This window comes from Chrysemys picta, chromosome 9 (genome assembly GCF_011386835.1).
Source record: "Chrysemys picta bellii isolate R12L10 chromosome 9, ASM1138683v2, whole genome shotgun sequence".
NCBI classification, from domain to species: domain Eukaryota; kingdom Metazoa; phylum Chordata; order Testudines; family Emydidae; genus Chrysemys; species Chrysemys picta.
Genome location: NC_088799.1, coordinates 47214934 through 47233908, shown reverse-complemented (window position 1 = coordinate 47233908; position 18975 = coordinate 47214934). Strand labels below are relative to the sequence as shown.

Sequence of the window (18975 nt, the reverse complement as noted above, 5' to 3'; positions counted from 1 at the left end):
TTTTTTAAACAGCAGCACTGAATCTGTCTTCCTGTTTACTTTTATAGTTTCATTTGGATTTATATCGGTGTAATATCAGATTAGTGTGAGATTGCTTCTAAACTAAACCTAGGTTAAAGTTCTTGGATGAGATTAACTTTTTTAAAATGTAGGTTAAAATATTTACAGTAAAAGCCTAGTAAATCCTTCATCTCTCTGGTAAAAGGTCTCATATGGAAAATGACAAAATCCTCCCACTACCGGAGGCTGGCCACAAGAACCTCCAACCACTAATCTACTCCACAGGCTACGGTTGTATCTGCAGTTTTGTAACAGGGACAGTAGATCTGCACAGATCCATTGGGTCACAGCAGTGCATGGCTCTATAAAGAGCTGAGGATGTCCTGGTTCTGCCTCATAGGCACTTTCTTCCCTTCCTCCCCCTGAAAGCAGCAGAGCTAGTGTGGCTCTTCTGCATTATGGACTTAAAGATATTACCCTAAAGTTAACAAGAGCTTTTGTGTACCAATTGTGATCATATCCACATGGCTTGTCTTAAGGGAGCTCAAAGCTTTAATTTAGAATGGTGTGGTTTGGGGAAGGTAGTTTTTCCTAAAGTCCAGTATTAAGAATTAAACAGGGTTTTAGGTTAAAGGAGACCTGCAGAGGAAAAACAGGGTTTTTGAATTTTTTTTTTTTTTTTTTTAAAACCTCATTTCTAGTGTTTTCCTGTTGTTGGGGTCAGATGTATGGAGTGAGTTTTTCAGCCCTTAAATAATGGTAGAGTGGTTGCTGAGTTCTCTTTTCTTCCAGCTGTTTGAATTACAATATTTATCTTCCCCTTTATTACATCCTAATACAACTAGGATCTGCCTTGAGCTGCAGAAATTAATTTACACAGATAAGCTATAACCTTCATCAGAAGTCCCCATATAGAAATTTAACCTTTTCTTTAAGCAAGAAGCCACGAGCCTGTGCCAAGTCTGGCTCAGAAGAGTCTGCTAAACTGTTCTGTGCGTATCATTTCCTTAGGGCTACTTCTCTCTTCAGCCATAGTATAATAAACTTTGTAAGCTGACCACCTCAAACATTCTGGAGCATTTCTTGTGTCACTGTATCTGCAATAAAACAATTAGGCAGTGTTCCTATTCACTACCCTGTGACTCAGTCACAACTGTTCTGTACAATAGAAGCATATATCTGAATGACAGCTGCTGAGTAAGCAGGAATGTGAAGATCATAGCAATTCTCCTTTATCCATGCTTTGATCTGTTTAAATAGAGTTCCTACAAATATCTCAAATCCATAACCTAATTAGACTGTGGACAGGGGAAGGTAGATGGCTTGGCAAAATAAGTGGGTGAAGGAGTGGCTGCCACAGCCGACACTCACAGAGTGAGGATTAATTTACTCTTTCCTTATGATTTCTTAAACAAGCTCCCTCAGCCCTACACTTGCTTTTCCTTAATGTACTATTTACCCTAGGGGGTTGTGGAAAAAAAAATTACTAGTGCAAATATGAAAAGGATGATAGTGGTATTTTAATCAGCCACCTCCCACATTTGATCTTGGTTCCTAATGCTATAGGGTGGGAAATCTGATTTTCAGGAAGAGGCTAGCTCTAGGTAATACTAATTTCTTAAATGAGGTTTAGGGTACTTAGGTAGCTATCTTAGAAATACTTTAGACAGACATGCTGGTGGATGAAGCCAGATAATCTCATATGTTATGGTGATAACTGAAACACCATAATTGGTAAACAACTTTATTATGAAATGCAAATAATTGTAATGTTGCAATGGCACTAAACAAAATCCTGTGGAGAATACTTAAAAATCTTTAAAATCAGGGTGGCTTAATGGTTCAGAATGCACCAGCTTGTAATTTAGTGGCCATTCCTCATTTCTCTGCAGTGTGGTGTGTACTACAGTACTGTAAAAAATTATATACATCCCTGTTAATCAAGATGCCGAATGTCTATCACTTATGGTGTAAAACTAACACCATGGAGAACAAAGGACAGATCCCTTTGCAAGGCTTGAATCAATGAGGATTAGCAGGAGCAGATGAACACTGAATGTGCAAACTGGATTAGGATGCTTGCTCATATGATCTATAGTTCAAAAGAAGCTTTTCACAGCATTCCCCATATGTCCTTTTACGAAAGGTAGGGGAGGGAGCATTGGTGTGGTTTTGGTTTTTTGTTGTGTATGTATGTACTGGACTCAACTTCTTCACAACAGAACATTTTTAATAGCACAAGAATGTTGCTAAAGGTGTAAAAATAAAAATTCTCAAAACATGAAACCCCAACTGATTGTATTAAGGCATTAGGAACTGTACTGTAGAAACTTCTAGAGCTAGTCCTATGGTGCCATGTACGTGACATATGGAAATTCTATGGAAGATGGGGTGTTTTGTAGTTTCATGGAGAGTGTAAAAATAAAGAATCACATACTGCACTGATTTTTTGTTAATTTTTGCGCAAATTACATTCTGTATTCATACAAAAACAACTTTTTTCTGACAAACTGTACATATAGAAACAAGTTTCCATCTGGACATGAACTGAAATCTGTGGAGGTGCTCCATGTCTCACAACACTAAAAAAAATTCCAGCTTTTATCTTTACAAAACAATGCAGGTAAAAGTTGAGGAGAAAGAGGTGGAGAGGATGAAATAGAAAGCCAGCTACCATGTTGCTGCTAGCAGCAGTCACTTGATCTTAGGAGAAGATCCTTGTTAGGAACTAATGCACATTCAGTTATCCCAGTTAAGAGTCCAGATTTGTGGAGTTGCAGAAGTACTTTCTCGAGTCCACAATAGGTGTCTATTTAAACACTGTCCAATAAGGAGTGGGTATCATCCAATCATAGCCTCTTCTATCGGCCCCTTCCACCACCCCTGGATGCTCCTCGCCTTGACTGGCCAGAGTTCATGTTACTGCCTCTTCCCCAATTACTTCCACTCCTCCCTCCTCTGGAAGGGTTATTGCCTCCTGCAGGGCCTCCAAAACCTTCATCTCTGTGGAATCCATCATGATGGTCTCCTTCCAAAGAGCTAGACCTCCCAGACTTTGGCACTCTCTGTGAAGGTCCTGAGCTTCCTCGTCCTAAAAGATGAGAACATTTAGTTTTTGATTTTATAGTTTACCCCATCCCTCTCAGGCTTTTGAGGATTACCCCAGGCTTAGACAAATGTTTGGGTTCAATTCCCCTATGATACAATCCCTCACAGATTATACAGAATGTGAAATCTGACATACTGGTCTCCAATTTTACATTTCTTCCCTCAACACAATTTTTCCTACCACATACAGATTTATATCAATATGACAGTCCTTGAGAGGGACAGCTACAAGGCAATTCCTCTGGAGCTAAGGTACTGCCGCACCTCATTGATCAGCAAGGACCTTGTTAAATAAGAGAACACCGGGAAATGGAATGCACAGGCTCATAAGCACTTGAGAGACCCTGAATAAAATATTAAAATCCAGATTCTCTCACTTGGCAGCAGTCCTATTTTGGCCCTGTTTTGCATACTTCTCATTCTAAATAGGGTGTTGCCTAAACCCAGTAACAGCATCTGTTCAACCATTTGGGGTAGTAATGAAGGAATTAGAGTAGTGTCCCTGAAGGAGGTTTATCCTCCTTTAGCCAGTTCTGACAGGGTGCAGTTGAAAGATGCTATATTCTACTGTGGGGCATAAGTATGACCTGCATCTTCTCTTGTTCCCAGGAAAGAGGACTGTCTGTTCTGCACAGCTCACTTTAGATGACACCAAATGCAAGAGAAAAACAGGACTCTTGCCCAAAACAGCAGGGGTAGTAATTTGAGGAAAAAATGCTTTGCCCACCTATCCTCTTAGCTAAGGCATAACTAAATATTTTTTGTTCCACTTTAACAAAACTTTTGAGAGGCACAGCATGCGTGGTTCTGTACAAAACAAGAAAACATGATTCCTGTCTCAAAGAGTTTACAATCAGTGTTAGATAAATTCATCTTCAAATGACCTTCCCACCACAAGACTGATGGCAGCAGGGCCTGCACTTGAAAAGGCATTACTCAAATGTTCTTTATCAAACTAAACCTTAAGTCTGCTTTAGCACCTTGGCCTGCATGAGGAATTCTGCAGAAGTGCACTCTGCGAAAACAGTATAAACCTATGTGAAGTTCTCAGTACCGGTTAGTTCCCCTTACCTTTGCCTCTCTCCTCTGGAGGTGCACCTGGAGCTTCCATTTCTCTGTGATCAGATGTCCCTGGTCCATCGTGCCAGGGACGTTTGCGTGGTGGCAGTGAGGCCATGTCCATACCCTGAAGTGAGGAAGAACGCTCTCGGCTGGCAGGAGACTGTCCATCATGAGGAGGGTGATCCTGACGGGAACCTGCCCATGAAGAGAAAAGACAAAGTCATGAGTAACATGCAACTGATGGGCACAAGGAATCTAACATTCTTCCTCTGTGTAAAAGATACCAAAATAAATGTATATGCATTCTACATTCTTTAGCAATTTCACTCATGGCAAGGACATCTATCTCACTGCCCTTATTCAGAAAACACATGAGCCAGTTCTTAATTTTTCAGAGCATCTGCTCTTTAAGGTGCACATATATACCTCTGTTCAATATTTCTAAAGATACCCATGAAAAATATATATAATTAACAGACAAATAACTGACAAAGAGTCCTGTGGCACCTTATAGACTACCAGAGGTATTGGAGCATAAGCTTTTGTGGGTGAATACGAAGTGGGTATTCACCCACAAAAGCTTATGCTCCAATACGTCTGGTAGTCTATAAGGTGCCACAGGACTCTTTGTCGCTTTTTACAGATCCAGACTAATACGGCTACCCCTCTGATACTTGACAAATAACTGCATCTTTATAGATGAATTAATGTAAGAGTAGAAGGAAAGATAAGCGTGTGCTGTCATAGAATGCCAGACTAGTTGCAATTTCATATTTGTAGCAGAAAGACCAGGTGGTAGGAAACATGAGATATGAAGTGAGAACAAACTGAATTTAAACAAATGAGGGAATCAGGCTGAAAAGGATGATTCTAAGGGCATGTCTTCACTAGCAACGTTAAAGCACTGGCTGTGTAGTCGCGGCACCAGCGCTGGGAGAAAGCTCTCTCAGCGCTATAAAAAAAACCAAAAACATCTCCATGAGGGGAGTAGCTCCCAGCACTGTAGCACTGTCTATGCTGCCATGTTACAGTGCTGAAACTTGCAGTGCTCGGGGGATGTTTTTCACACCCCTGAGTGAGAAAGTTGCAGCGCTGTAAAGTGGCAGGGTAGACAAGGCCTAAGTCAGAAGATGCAATGGATAGGCTCAAAATGTTCATTTCAAAAGAAAACACCCTCATATTTTAAAGAGGCAAAAATCAAGCATTGCTTGAGTCAGGACAGAACGCTCCAGAATGCCATTCTGACACTTTTTTGGGGAGCTGGAATGATGTTCCAGTACTTCAGATAGTTGTAAAGTAAACCAGTAATTATTCATGCTAAAAATATTGGAAAATGACCGCTAAAGCACATGATGTTGTGGCTTGTCAAAATAATGTGTTCTGGCACTTCTTTTTTTAGCATTTGAGCACTGAAATCCAGGTGTGCAACTTTTCCTTCACTTGACATTTGTATCATGATTTTTCCATTAGTTTTCTATGAAGTTCCAATTGCAAGTTTCACCCTCATAGTGAATCCCCATTCATATTGTTTTGTTTATCAACACTACTACCAATTCTGAAGCCAATAAACTGTCAACAATCACTGCAGCTGATAAACATTATCCAGTGGATAGGTAAGATACCCCCAGTGATCCAGCTTCAGAAAAAGATTATCTTAGTATTAATACATGCCCAAAACATATGAGCTGATAAAAAGACAAATGCACCAGCCAGTCTATAACACAGGGGTGGGCAAACTTTTTGGCCCGAGGGCCACATCGGGATTGCAAAACAGTATGGAGGGCCGGGTAGGGAAGGCTGTGCCTCCCCAAACAGCCTGCCCCCTATCTGCTCCCTCCCACTTCCCACCCCAACTGCCCCCCTTAGAACTCCCGACCCATCCAACCCTCCCCCCCCACTCCTTGTCCCCTGACTATCGCCCCCCCCCGGGATCCCCGCCCCTAACTGTCCCTATCCAATCCCTCCAATCCCTGTCCCCTGACTGCCTTGCCCCCATCCATACCCCGCCCCCTGACAGGCCCCCCGGGACTCCCACCCCCCTCCAACCACCCTCTGCTCCTCATCCCCTGACCATCCCCTCCCAGGATCTCGTCCCCTGACTGCCTCCCGGAACCCCACCCCCTATCCAACTCTCCCCTGCTCCCTGACCGCCCCCTCCCAGGACCCCCTGCCCCTAACCGCCCCCCTGGAACCCCAACCCCTATCCACCTCCCACAACCCCTTTTGGAATGCGGTCCTGCGAACATGGGCGGAGGACTCAATAGGAGCAGAGGCAACTGCGCAGCCGGAGAGAAGCTGCGGTTTCCCCTTCTCTCTGGCCTGCTGTGCAGCTGCCCGGTGCTCCTCCTGTCCTCTGGCTGCGTTCGCTGCGCTCCTGCCACCCACACGGCCTGCCTACTCTCCTGCCCCCGCAGTGCAGCTCTTCCCCCCCCGTGGAGGGTGTGCCGGTGCTGAGCTGCCCGAGTACCCGGCACTAGGGCCCCCTGTTGTTGGGGGGCCCCATGCCAGGCACCCTGTGTTCACTGTTAAATCTGCCCCTAAGCCGCGCCGCCCAGCCGGAGCCAGCCACCCTGTGTTCACTGTTAAATCTGCCCCTAAGCCACGCCGCCCAGCCGGAGCCAGCCATGCCGCCGCGCTGCTGGCACAATGAGCTGAGGCTGTGGGGGAGGAGGGACAGCAGAGGAGGGGCCGGGGCCAGCTGGGAGCTCAGGGGCTGGGCAGGACGACCCCGCAGGCCGGATGTGGCCTGCAGGCCATAGTTTGCCCACCTCTGCTATAACGGAATGAGGTTTAAAAGAATGATTGTGACAGGCAATATTGAATGGGCGCTATTGTATTTCAAACTAAAATCAAACTCAAGTGACAGAGGGAGGCCAAGTTCAGTCTTTGATGGGACAGCTGCATATAGAGTCCATTACATGTTGAATAACTTAGGAACACAGAAAAAGTAGCATCATGTTGCTAATGGGGAAGGACAGAAGGAGAATGATCAGCAGAGCTGCAGAATGAGAGATGATAAACTAGGAATTTACAGAACAGTTCTAAGTAACAGCTACATAAGAGTAATTACCAGCCATTTTCTAAAGATAGTGTCTAAAGATTTCCATCACTGGAAATGACGATTGGATGTTTTTCCAGTTCAAAGAAATTAATGAAAGATAGTTCTACAGCCTGTGTTATACAGGAGGTCAGACTAGATAATCACAATGGTAATACCCCAGTTTTTACCTGGTTCTCTGTTTCCATCCCAGGATTCTGGTTTCCGCCCTCCTTCAAAGCGGGGAAACTCATCTGGAGTGGGAAGTAGACCCTTTCGGCCTCCTGCGAAGTAAGAAACATAGGACACTGTACTCATTAACTATATTAACAACTTCGGTGCTATTGTCACTGACTTTCACATGGGTTTCAATTTGGAAGAATGTTCACTTACCTCTCGGAGCACCTCGACCTCGCCCCCGACCACCATGATCTCGTCCTCTTGAGTTCTCATCTGATGAGTTAAAATTGTCTTCTGGCCCAAAGTCTTCTGGCCCAGGAAAACTATCCCTTCCCCTGGGTCCCCGCCCCTCATGTCTTGAGGGTGCTCCTCTTCTGAAACTGCAAGAAAGAACACGGTACAAACACGTTTTTTATGCAGAATTTAATCACTAATGAACTAAAGGGTCATTTTCAATTTAATAATTAAACTTGTGTCTGAAATGTTTACCTACTATTGTTACAACATCTACAATTATTAGCACTGGAAGAGATTACTGGGGAAAAAAACTTCTCGTTTACTTTGTGCTTATTCATTTTCATTGTTTCCCCTCTTCAATTTTCTCCTGTTGTTTGTTCAGTTTTTCACATAGGAACACGGAAGAGAAAAAGACTGACTAGACTGCAGGTAGACAGTGTCCATTTAATGAAAAGTGAAAGGTTAGGGAGTGATGGTGGGTGTGAGTAAGGAGAGGTTCAAGTTCAGGGCCAATTTTTTTTTTTTTCAAAGTGGGATGAGTGAAATTCCTTAAAATGTGATGTGCTAGCACCTGTATTTTTTTAAAAAGCCATTTCCTTAGTAATGAAACCAAAAGTAAAAATACAAGTAACAAAAGAGTCTCATTCCATGGCTAGATAGAAGAATTTTAATTCCTGAATCTTACTCAATTTGGTTTCTTTTGCTGGCATAAAATTATCTAAAATTTATACAGCACCTTTTATCCCGAAGGGTCTCTGTAAGATTTACAAATTTAGCAACTGATTCTGGAGTGCAGCCACCTCTGTGGTGATGGCAACTGTTTAACAGTGCATAGCAATCTACTGCAACATGAAGAACAGTTTATTCAGTTGAAATACTGGGGGATTTAGTCTGGCAGAATACAGTTATCCAAAATCATTTTGGTTGGGGCAGTGAAGTAACATTTCCTTGTAAGACATACCAGGGGAGCTTTAATGATTTGATGTGATCAGGACCTTGATTTACATCTTATCTTAAAGAAGCACAATCATCATGCGGAGATATTAATTCAGAATTTCTTCAGAGAGAAGAGTGTCTCCTACTGCACCACTTCTTGTAGCATCTAGAATCTTGTCTAGACACTAGATAATTTTGCAAAAACAACGAGGAGTCCTTGTGGCACCTTAGAGACTAACATATTTATTTGGGCATAAGCTTTCGTGGGCTATAATCCACTTCATCAGATGCATGGAGTGAACATTTTGGTATTTACAGCACCTGGAATGTAGGTAGAACACTGTGTCCTTGCACAAAGGTGTTTGTAATGTTTTGCACATTCTAAGTACAATTCCAACAGAGTGCACCAGCTCAGTTTGTTGTAACTGTTTCAGTGCACACCAGCTCAGAATAGCTTCTGTACCAGCATAAATGAAAAGTTTAGGTGGTGCAGCTATTCTAGGTTCAATTAGTGCTCACAATGCAGTTCCACAATACTCCTGGCCACCCTGCTGTGATGGCTCTGACAACTCAGAGCACTGTCTCTGCCCACTTGTTAACACGCTTCCACCCCATCCCAATTCCATACCAGCCAAACTGCAGCAGAGGTGGTACTCAGACTGTCTTGGCTTTGTGCAACATCCCCTTCCCCCATCTCATTAAAGACACAGTGCATCCTATTACAAGCAAAGCTTTAAATACTTTTATTTAGGATTTTAACAACAGTAACCTTATAATTACAAATTTAAATATTTGTAACAGTAGTCATAACACAATACAATATTTTTAAACTTGGTGATACATTTTTTTTTTAAATTAACACAATAGATCTCCACCTCCTGGAAAAGACAAACACAATACAGAGATGAGGAAGCTGTGCTTGGAGAGGTACAGCAGTGGTTGAAGGGAGTGCTGTGCATGGACAATGAACCATTTTACAGTAATTTAGATTATTAGGGCAGACAAACTGAACAGTTTCAGGAACAAATGGTTCCATAACACTTAGCAATACTATTTAACCTTGGAACAGCACAGTTCTCTAATGTAGACCAATCCTAGGTGTTCTTTAGAGGGTCTCCCATTTAAATACTGACTAGGTTGTCTGAAGCTGTTTAGCTCGTGAGATCTTATGGTCACAAGACAAGGTCCTATGACAGCCAGGATCAATGCCTTACTTCCTGTTTTTCAAGCAATTTAATGGCCAAAGAATTCAGTTTGGAGTTCTATCACTACTATGCTGGACACAGTCATAGCCCCTAATTTGGGCTCATAAATACCCTTTTTCAAATCACAGTCACATATGAAATTCTGACTGGTGTAGTGCTCAGTTTCTGTTTGACAAGTCTCAAATCCTCTTTCATGAGACATAGGAACTTAATTTACAGAACTACACACTGTGCAGAATAACAGGAAAAAAATAGGCAGGTCTCTGCAGCAGAAGCATCATGTTGATGTGCACAAGTGGAGTAGGAACAGGACAGGGATGAAAGGACAGGAAACCAGAGAGAGAGATAAACACATACATACCACTCATGCATAATCAAACCAGTTATGGTGTTTAAACTCAAAACTAAATGGAATGAGTGGTTTGGAATTCTTGGGATCACCCCATAAAATCTCCAGTATTTAATGTCTATTTCACCTCTTCACTTGCTCAAATAATTTAAGTTTGCTAATCATAATACTTCTTACAGTTCTATGATGATTGCCTCTAACCAACTGTAAAAATGTTCTCTTATTTTGATCCCTGGTACTGTGACAATAGAATCTTTCCCACTTCAAAGGTCAAACTTACAGGTCTGCAGTTTCCTGGACTCTTCTCTTGAGGCCTTTTTAAAATCAGAATGACACATTAGCTTGTTCTCAGTCCCCGACCCTTACTTCCAACAAAGGGTTAAAACCCCCCAGCTACAACTATAGTTTAATTTAGTCTGCCATCTCTTTCAGAATTCTGTGATTCAGACCATTCAGCTCTGGAGTTCTCTGTTTTTAGTTACTCTAATTTATTTTTAAAGGTGTTCAGAGGTTACCTTTGTTTAGTTATTGTTCATTTCTTTTCATACCCCTCACACAACAGGAAGGTACATCTTACAAGTTAGGTAGCAAGTAGCTAAAAGGAGAGCTGTATAGGTGTAAAGTAAAAGGAATCTAAGAAAATTATTTAAAAAGCCAACTAAAAGAGAGGATTGTACATTATGTGAAGACAACAATAAGTTTTTACAAATATATACATGTGTATATATACATATGCAGTAGGTTAATGAGAGGTTTAAACCCTGAGAAGCCAAATTCTGCTCTCAATTATACTAGTGTAAATGTGGAGTAACTTCAATGTCAATGAACTTCACAGACTTTTAAGGAGTTATTCCATATTTAGTGATTAACTAGAAGCAAAACTTTTTCCTTTGAGGTTTACTCAGGGCAACTTGGTGAGTGATGAGATGACTATTGCTAGGAAACTAGATTATTTCTGTTTGTGTTTTTCACCTGGTAGTGAGAAAGAAATATGTCAGAAAGCGAAAGAAGACTCCTAAGAGCAAAAACATGAGAAAATAGTCTTGACAGTCCAAAAGAGGGCGTATCCATGCCCCTTGTACTTGATAGTAGGTTCACTGTTCCTGCTCCCTAACTGTATATTACATCTCACTCAGATACACTCTATACTCATGCTGTAGTTTGTGATTGGAGGCAAAGTATCAATCTCCATATCTAGTGTTCAAAAGTTTGTCGCTTCAGTGTGGAAATCTCTGACTTTCCAGTTTCCTGTTCACTCTTGTCAATATGATCTCAAATCTTCGGCCTGCATCACCCGATCTTCTCTACAGATTTCCTCCCTTCTCTTTACTTACTGTATACAGGCACTGAAGCTGTTGTGTGCAATGACCTTTTTCAAGTTCTCTTCTATTACTGAATGATTTTATGGACTCTATACTCGGGCACATTAGAGTTTTCATTTCCTTATTGGTTTCCAGTTTATAAATCTGAAATAGATAGACTCCTTATGAAAAGGAAACCAGGGAGGAAGATCCCCTCCAGTTACCTTTACCCAAAAGCACCAAATGAACTTGTTCTTACCTTTCATCCCGTCTTCCCCGGAATCTTGCATCCTCAGGTTCTCGCGGATATCTGTCATCAGAGGGTCTCCGTCCTTCCCAAGGCCCAGGAGGGCCACGATTTGGGCCCCCTCCTTCAAAGTCCCTGTGATCAGGGGGAAAGGGAGGCCCTGGGCCACCTCGTCTCCATTTCTCATCTTGTAGCAGTGGGCCGCCTCGCCCCTCAAATTCACGCAAGCGGTGGCCAAATCGCTTATCTGGATGAAAATCATCTGGTCGATCAAAGTCATCATGAAAATCTGGGTGAGGTCCTCGTCTATCAGGCAGACCCCTGTTGTCCCTACCATCACCCCACTCCTGGCCACCTCGGAATGGCCCTCTCTCAGGACCATGATCTGGACCACCACTGTTTTGGTCATGCCTTCTTTCTGAGAGAGGGCCCATGTGATGGTTTGGTGGGCCACGGTTGTCACCTGAAGTGAAAGACACAGCAGATTTCTGTGATGTTTTCTTAAAACATTCCAGGGAACTGTCTAGCTTTTATAATTCTATGAAAACACACATTAAAACACTGTCAGCCATTTGTTGTAAGGTTTTCCACCATATTCTTACCAGAGTCCTGAGCATACCCCCCCCAGGTGCACCTACCCCACATGCTGTGTTAGGGCCTAGAGGCACCCCACGGGATGTGACTCTCTTTGGAGGGTTACTTAAGATGTTTAGTTACCTTTATTAGGGCCAGGTCCTTGGTTGTGAGGGGCAAGACGGCCTTGTCCTCCCTGCTGCCCCAGTCCTGGTATCAATGGTGGGGGACCTGGGTTCTGTCCTTCCTGCAAAACCCAAGAGGCCATGTGGTTTCCATGTATAATACACAACATTAACTCTCAAAATTACAGCAAAAGGGCAGTAACAAATTTGATAAATGTTACATACAGTGGACATCTTCATAGATCTCCAAATGCTAAATACAGAAACATTCATGGATCTTGTAACCATTTGATTCTAATATCTTCAAGTAATCAAATGGGGCTACCTGTGAAGTAAAGTGTGCTACTCAATGTGAATAACAGTGTGTGGGGGGGGGAATAATGAGTGAGAATGTATATACAGAATTTATACCTTCTATTGGTTTGAAAGCAAATTTAAAACTGAAATTTTCAAGCTGACATAAAAACATGTTCCAGGTTCAAAGTATTCAACCATTTTAAGCAGTAACAGTGTATTTACATTAAAATGTATTAACAAAACATCACTGACAGTGTTGTAATAATTGAAAGCGTCATCACTGTTATTAACGCATAATAGTTTAATGTGTAACAGAGACCAGGACAAACCAACTCAAAGAGGCACCAGATATATTTCTGCTGCTGCGATGACCAATACCCTCCACAACACACCTTTCAAGATCCATGGGTCCTACACATGCTTATCACAACATATGGTGTACCTCATCTAGTACATCAAATGCCTAACAATTATGTGGGTGAAACCAGACAATCACTATGCTCTCGAATAAATTTACACAGAAAAATGATAACAGACAAAAGCACTTTACTAGCCGAGGGTGAACACTTTTCACAAAGTGATCACCTCACAACTGATGCCTCAGTCCTCATCGTCAAAGAAAACCCACACAATACCTTCAAAAGACGAGCCTAGGAACTTAAATTCATAACTCTGCTAGACACTGAAAATCATGCACTCAACAGACACACAGGTAGCGTGACCAAATGTCCCGCTTTTATAGGAACAGTTCCGATATTTGGGGCTCTCTCTTATATAGGTGTCTATTACCCACCCCCCACCCTCTGTCCCAATTTTTCACATTTGCTTTCTGGTCACACTACACACAGGTTTTATGGCTCATTAAAACAATCTGTAACTGACTAACCCTCCTATGTCCTATAACTGCAGAGGTGTTAATTGCCCACTTCATGTTAACTGGTCTCCTGAAATGTGTTATGCTTAATTTATCCCACCTCATATTGAGCTGTAATATTCTGGTCATCTTTTCCAGACCTGAAAAAAAGTTCTGGGAAGCTTGAAAGCTTCTCTTCCACTCACAGAAGTTGGTTTAATAAAAGCTACTACCTCACCCACATTGTCTCTCTCATATCCTGGGACCAACATGGCTACATCAACACCGCAAACAATGTATAACATTAACATTTCTGAACTTCTCAGTACTTAACTATGCAATGTTAACAGTTTTTGGTATTTATTCAAACACAAACACACATGACTCTGCTTATTAGCAACCTTTCGGAGGACAGCAAAGATTGCCATTATTGGACAGTTGCTAATAAGCGAAAGTCAGGTTTGCGGGGTTGCATCCAGAGATGGAAGTGCTGGGATATGCTGATACTGGGCCCCAGGATATTCTGCAGGCAGGGCCGCAGTGGGGAGGGGGGCTGCTGCCCAGATACTGGAGCTTTCTATGGAGAGTGGGGATGCTGGGGGTCCATGGGGCTGTATAGTACCTCTTCCTATGCTCTCCAGGCTGCGTCCTGGTCTGGCATCTGGGGCACAGGCTTGACTTGTCCCAGCGCCCCTGCTCCATATGGAAAGCAGCAGCTTTGCAGGGCTGCCAGCTAGGGAAGCTGGGACACAGCTACAGCCTGCATCCCCCTTCCTCCCCCAATAAATATATACAGACACACACATATGTACATACACACACACACACACACACGTACACACACATTCTTTCTTTTTTATTATTATTATTAACACAAATATATTTACACACACTCAGTTTGATCCAGCACCCACTGAAGTTAGTGGAAAAACTTCCATTAATTTCAATGGATATTGGATCAGGCCCTCAATTTGCATTTTTTTTTCTTCTGCAAACCAGCAAAGCTTCAAAGCCCTGGAGACTGTGGCTCCTTTATTGGTTTTACCTCCACCCCACATATACATAAAGAAGTACACGTGATCTGTCTATGGCCATAAATTCGTGACCATAAAAAAAAATCACATCACAGATTTGTGAAATCTGGTCTCCGGCCGCCCAGCTCTGAAGGCAGAGTGGAGAGCAGCGGCTGCTGGCCAGGTGCCCAGCTCTGAAAGCAGCACCGCCGCCAGCAGCAGCACAGAAGTAAGGGTGGCAATACCATGCAGCCACTGCTCTCCCATTTCCCAGCTTCAGATAGCGCTGCCGCCAGCAGCAGAGGAGAAGTAAGGGTGGCAATAACGCAACCCCCAATAGGCCTGTGACCCCCTTTTGGGTCAGGGCCCGTAGTTTGAAAAACGCTGTGGAGGAATCACACATTTTTCATGGGTTGGTCACAGCATAAATAGCAAATTTCACAGATGTGTAACATATCTGCAAAATTTGCTATTTATGATCAACCCGTGAAAAATGTGTGATTTCTCTGCAATTTAAGTAGACCCCCCTAACAATAATTCCATATGGGGACTCAGGAACAGGCACAGTATTTCAGATGACTCTTAACTTTTTTTTTTAAACTGAGCAGCAAATCCATGCCAGTTTAACGTTTAAAAAGAAGCTGTTTAGTCATATGAAGACAAGTAAAAATCTACAAAAACGACTTGTGAAAAGCACCACACTCATTTCTCAGAAATGGCTAGATGGAAGTTTACAAAAATTTTCCTCAAAAAAAGTCACCTGAACAGCTGAGAATAAGTATGAGAAATTTGCTTAATTCAACTTTTCTGAATTTTTTCTCGGAGGCTCCCTGTTTTCAAGAGTTCAGTGTGGGGACTCCTCTGTCTTAATTAGATAACAGATTTATTTTGAGGTTAAATATTTTCTTGCCAGACATTAATTCTACATCAGTATTAGTAATCCTTCCTTCTCTATCTTTATTATTGCTGTTTCAAGCTATATAACCGTTTTCATTAACTCACAGGTAATGGTGCTTCATTATTTTCCAACTGCACTTACCCTTCGGAACCCCACCTCTTGCTATTGAGGGTTCATACTGTGTAACTATAATACTCAGCATATCCTTCCTACATTCCCAACACTTTCAGCATTATGCTGACTCAGACATACCTGACTGAATGGGACACGAGGCCCATCACCAAGCAGAGGGGTTTTCTGCTGCTGGAAAGGTAGTGGACCCTGGGGAGGATGTGACCCCCTTGAAGGATTCTGCTGTCCCGGAGGTCCCGATGGTCCTTGCATACTTCCTTGAGGCCCAACTAAAGAGTTCTTTGGAGGCCCCTGCTGGCCTTGTGCACCTGGTGGCCCACGTAACTCCTGTGGAGGTCCTAACATTGAACCTTGAGGTGGGGGTCCCTGTAGGCCCCTCATCTCCTGGGGACCATGTCCGAGTAAACCACCCTGCATGTGAGGTCCTCTCATTTCTTGCGGATGACCCATCATCATCCCTTGTGGAGCAGGTCCCTGATTATCACGGGGCCCTGGTGGACCCTGCATCCCTCTTGGATTAAGTCCCATCAAAGGCCCTTGAGATATAGGGCCCTGCATCCCTTGAGATCCTGGACCTCCTTGCATTCCATGAGGAAGAGGAGGCCCTTGCATTCCTCTTGGACCAGGTGGCCCCTGCATTCCTTGACCACCAGGGGGACCTTGAGGACCTAAGTGACCTTGCGGCCCTAAATGAGTCTGAGACCCAGGTGGACCTTGTGGTCCTAAGTGACCTTGGGGGCCAGAATTACCCTGTGGACCCGGTGGCCCTTGAGGCCCCATGGGCCCATGAGGTCCAGGATGTCTCTGCATTCCTTGATGCCCATGTAGATCCTGAGGTCTTGGCAGTCCTTGCGGAGGTCCCTGGGGACCTGCAGGTCCTTGTGGTCCCATGAAGCCTTGGGGACCTCCAGATCCTTGATGTAATGGAGGACCTTGGGGTCCCATTTGTCCCTGGGGTCCTCCAGGTCTGAACTGTCCCTGTGGACCAGGGGGTCCCATTTGAGGCATATTAATTGGCATCTGCTGAGGTGGAATGGGCTGCTGAAATCCTTGAGGCATCTGCGACATTGGGCCTTGTCCTGGGAAAGGCTGGGGTCCATGCAGAGGGCCTCCTGGAGGTGGTGCCTGCTGCTGGACTTGCTCAGCTTGCTTTTGTGCAAGTCTCTCAATCTTCAGTTGCTGTCAGAAAACAAATACACATTTAAACAGGCTGCACATACATGTATGCAGAACTACTGGAAAGCAGACATAATCATTTCACTTTTGGGAACAAGGGAACTCTGAACAAAGCTTTAACACTTTTAACCTGACTGATAAATAGAGATACCATTAAAAAGAATAAGAACTCAACAGGATAAAGTTAACTGAAATGCTGCCAACTCATCATCAGTGTCACAATAAGCCAACGTCATAGTTTGGTGGTCAGGTTCAGTATTTACTTGCCCTTATTTAATTTTCAATTTATTCCAGCAATGCTTTTGATTATACTCACCACTAAGAAGTGCTATTTTAATAATTTTTAATGAAGTGCACCATATATTTCACCTAACTTCTGCTTTCTTCTCTACAGTGATTAACTCTGCTTTCCACCACTTCCTCTTTTTGTCTTTTATCCAAGCACACTCACTCGGTTGGTATTTGCTATAGTTTAACTTTCCTTACATACCTCCAAGAGCTGTGGGTTGGTGTACTGAAGTGCTGCCATTTCCTGCTCGATCTCTGCCTGTGTTTTCTTTTTCTCCTCTAGTTTAATATCCTCCTTTCTGTCATTCATCAGCTCAGGTGGAGCAGGGATAGGGACCTTATTCTGCATCCAAGCCTATAAGGGAAGTGAAGATCTAAAATCAAAATACTTACTATTTTAGGTAGTAACCTCGGATTGGAGGGATTTAACCAAATATTTTATTCTCAAATGTTCATGAACTGGAACTGGTTTGGTGAATTATTCTGCACTGGATATTGATCTACAGAAGCTAGAATTTGGAGTGTTGTATCAGGTACAGGCTATTGATAGTTGGGCTAAAATCGGTTTAGTCTGGTGTATCATTGTGTATCATGTACTTACCTGTTGAAACTGTGCTGGGATTGGTTTTGCATAGGGCACTTTTTTCTGTGGCACTTTCTTTTGGTCCTTTTGCATCACCTCCTCCATTCCCCAGTCCAGCCCTGGGATTGTCATCTCAATTTCATTTGACTCATCTTTCCCTTGAACGTGAGGAGGAACAGCACAGTCAGCATACAAAGGAAGATGAAGAAATCTTGTTAATTTTTTGAGTCTCTACTTAAACAAGGGGAGCAGGAAACCCTGTTCATTTCCGTCTTAACATTGAAAACATGCACTACACAGAATGTCAGAGAAGTTCAATGTGAAAGAAATACATCACTTTCTTTCTCCTCAGGCCCCCACGACAGATGAGAAGTATGAGAAAGAGCCAACCAGTAGCTGAATAGCTTATGAAAATGAGCCTGCATGCATCATTGCTCCCTCTTACCCATCTGCTCTTGTTCCATGGCTAGTTTCAGTTGCTCAGGTATTCCCATCCCAGGAATCACTGCAAGGCTGTTGGGTTCAAGGTCATCTAGAGGTGGAAAACAAATAGACTGATTTCAGCAAGGATTTTAGATCAGTAATGTCTTTCCTGGAAGTTGTCTTATTATTTGATACAATTTTTGCATACAGTTAGATTCCCTACATATTTCACAGATGCTGGGGCACACTTTGTCTCACTCAGGAACTGCAAGATATTAAAATAAGACCTAGAAATTCAGAGATGGAAAACCACGCATAAGACTACAACAAATGTCCTTTCAGCAAAGCTGCTTCTGTGAAAGAGACTGGGGAAAGAAACATGCTTTCCAATAGAATTCCCTGTTGTACTTTCATAAATATAGATACAATGAAAAATTCATGGAAAATTTTGATCTAAAAAAATTCTGGGACACAATGTAATCAATTATCTGAATGAAAAAGACAAACCCATGGGACAGGCAGGGAGATGGGCAACCCTGAAAGACCTGACATTGCCAAGAAAAAGCCTTAAAAGAGGAAAAAGACTTAAGATAAAGGAATTTTGAGTCCAGTTCAATAATTTAAAAGGTTTTCCTGTGCTCTGTAGCTCAGGATTGTGGGAGATCTTGAAGTCACATGCTGAAGTTTTCAGGAGGCAGAACAAACTGGGAATTTTCCCAGAGGGAGAGCCAAACCTCCTTCCTGTGATTGACAGAGCTGGTCCTACCTCCTGGAGCTGCAGAACAAAAGAAAACTCATTGTTGGAATGGGGACCTAGATATAATGGAGAATGAGAGATTATCCCACTAAAAAAAACTCCTCATCTACCCAGTCACCAATGTTATTATATTTCATCATGTCACCCAGAAACTGGATTAGAATTGTAGCTAAGTGCTCTGGGCTTGCTCCTGAC

The 18975-nt window shown here is 42.8% G+C and overlaps 1 protein-coding gene across 3 annotated transcripts in view; it reads right to left on the bottom strand.

Moving 5' to 3' along the window:
- Nucleotides 1-1701: 1701 nt before the first annotated feature.
- Nucleotides 1702-18975, bottom strand: part of WDR33 (WD repeat domain 33) — a 99791-nt gene continuing 82517 nt past the window's right edge. The window contains exons 13-22 of one of the 3 annotated variants that reach the window (XM_005286403.5): nucleotides 18046-18132; nucleotides 17619-17758; nucleotides 17220-17372; nucleotides 15674-16732; nucleotides 12380-12482; nucleotides 11675-12125; nucleotides 7601-7767; nucleotides 7399-7491; nucleotides 4180-4365; nucleotides 1702-3091 (exon numbers count right to left, since the gene is read on the bottom strand). In XM_005286403.5, coding sequence (XP_005286460.1) covers nucleotides 2862-3091; nucleotides 4180-4365; nucleotides 7399-7491; nucleotides 7601-7767; nucleotides 11675-12125; nucleotides 12380-12482; nucleotides 15674-16732; nucleotides 17220-17372; nucleotides 17619-17758; nucleotides 18046-18132 — 2669 coding nt within the window. In that variant the 3' untranslated portion in view covers nucleotides 1702-2861. Of the gene's footprint in view, nucleotides 3092-4179; nucleotides 4366-7398; nucleotides 7492-7600; nucleotides 7768-9282; nucleotides 11581-11674; nucleotides 12126-12379; nucleotides 12483-15673; nucleotides 16733-17219; nucleotides 17373-17618; nucleotides 17759-18045; nucleotides 18133-18975 lie in introns of those variants that run through there. The other 2 variants (XM_065556097.1, XM_065556098.1) reach the window with 2 other exon arrangements.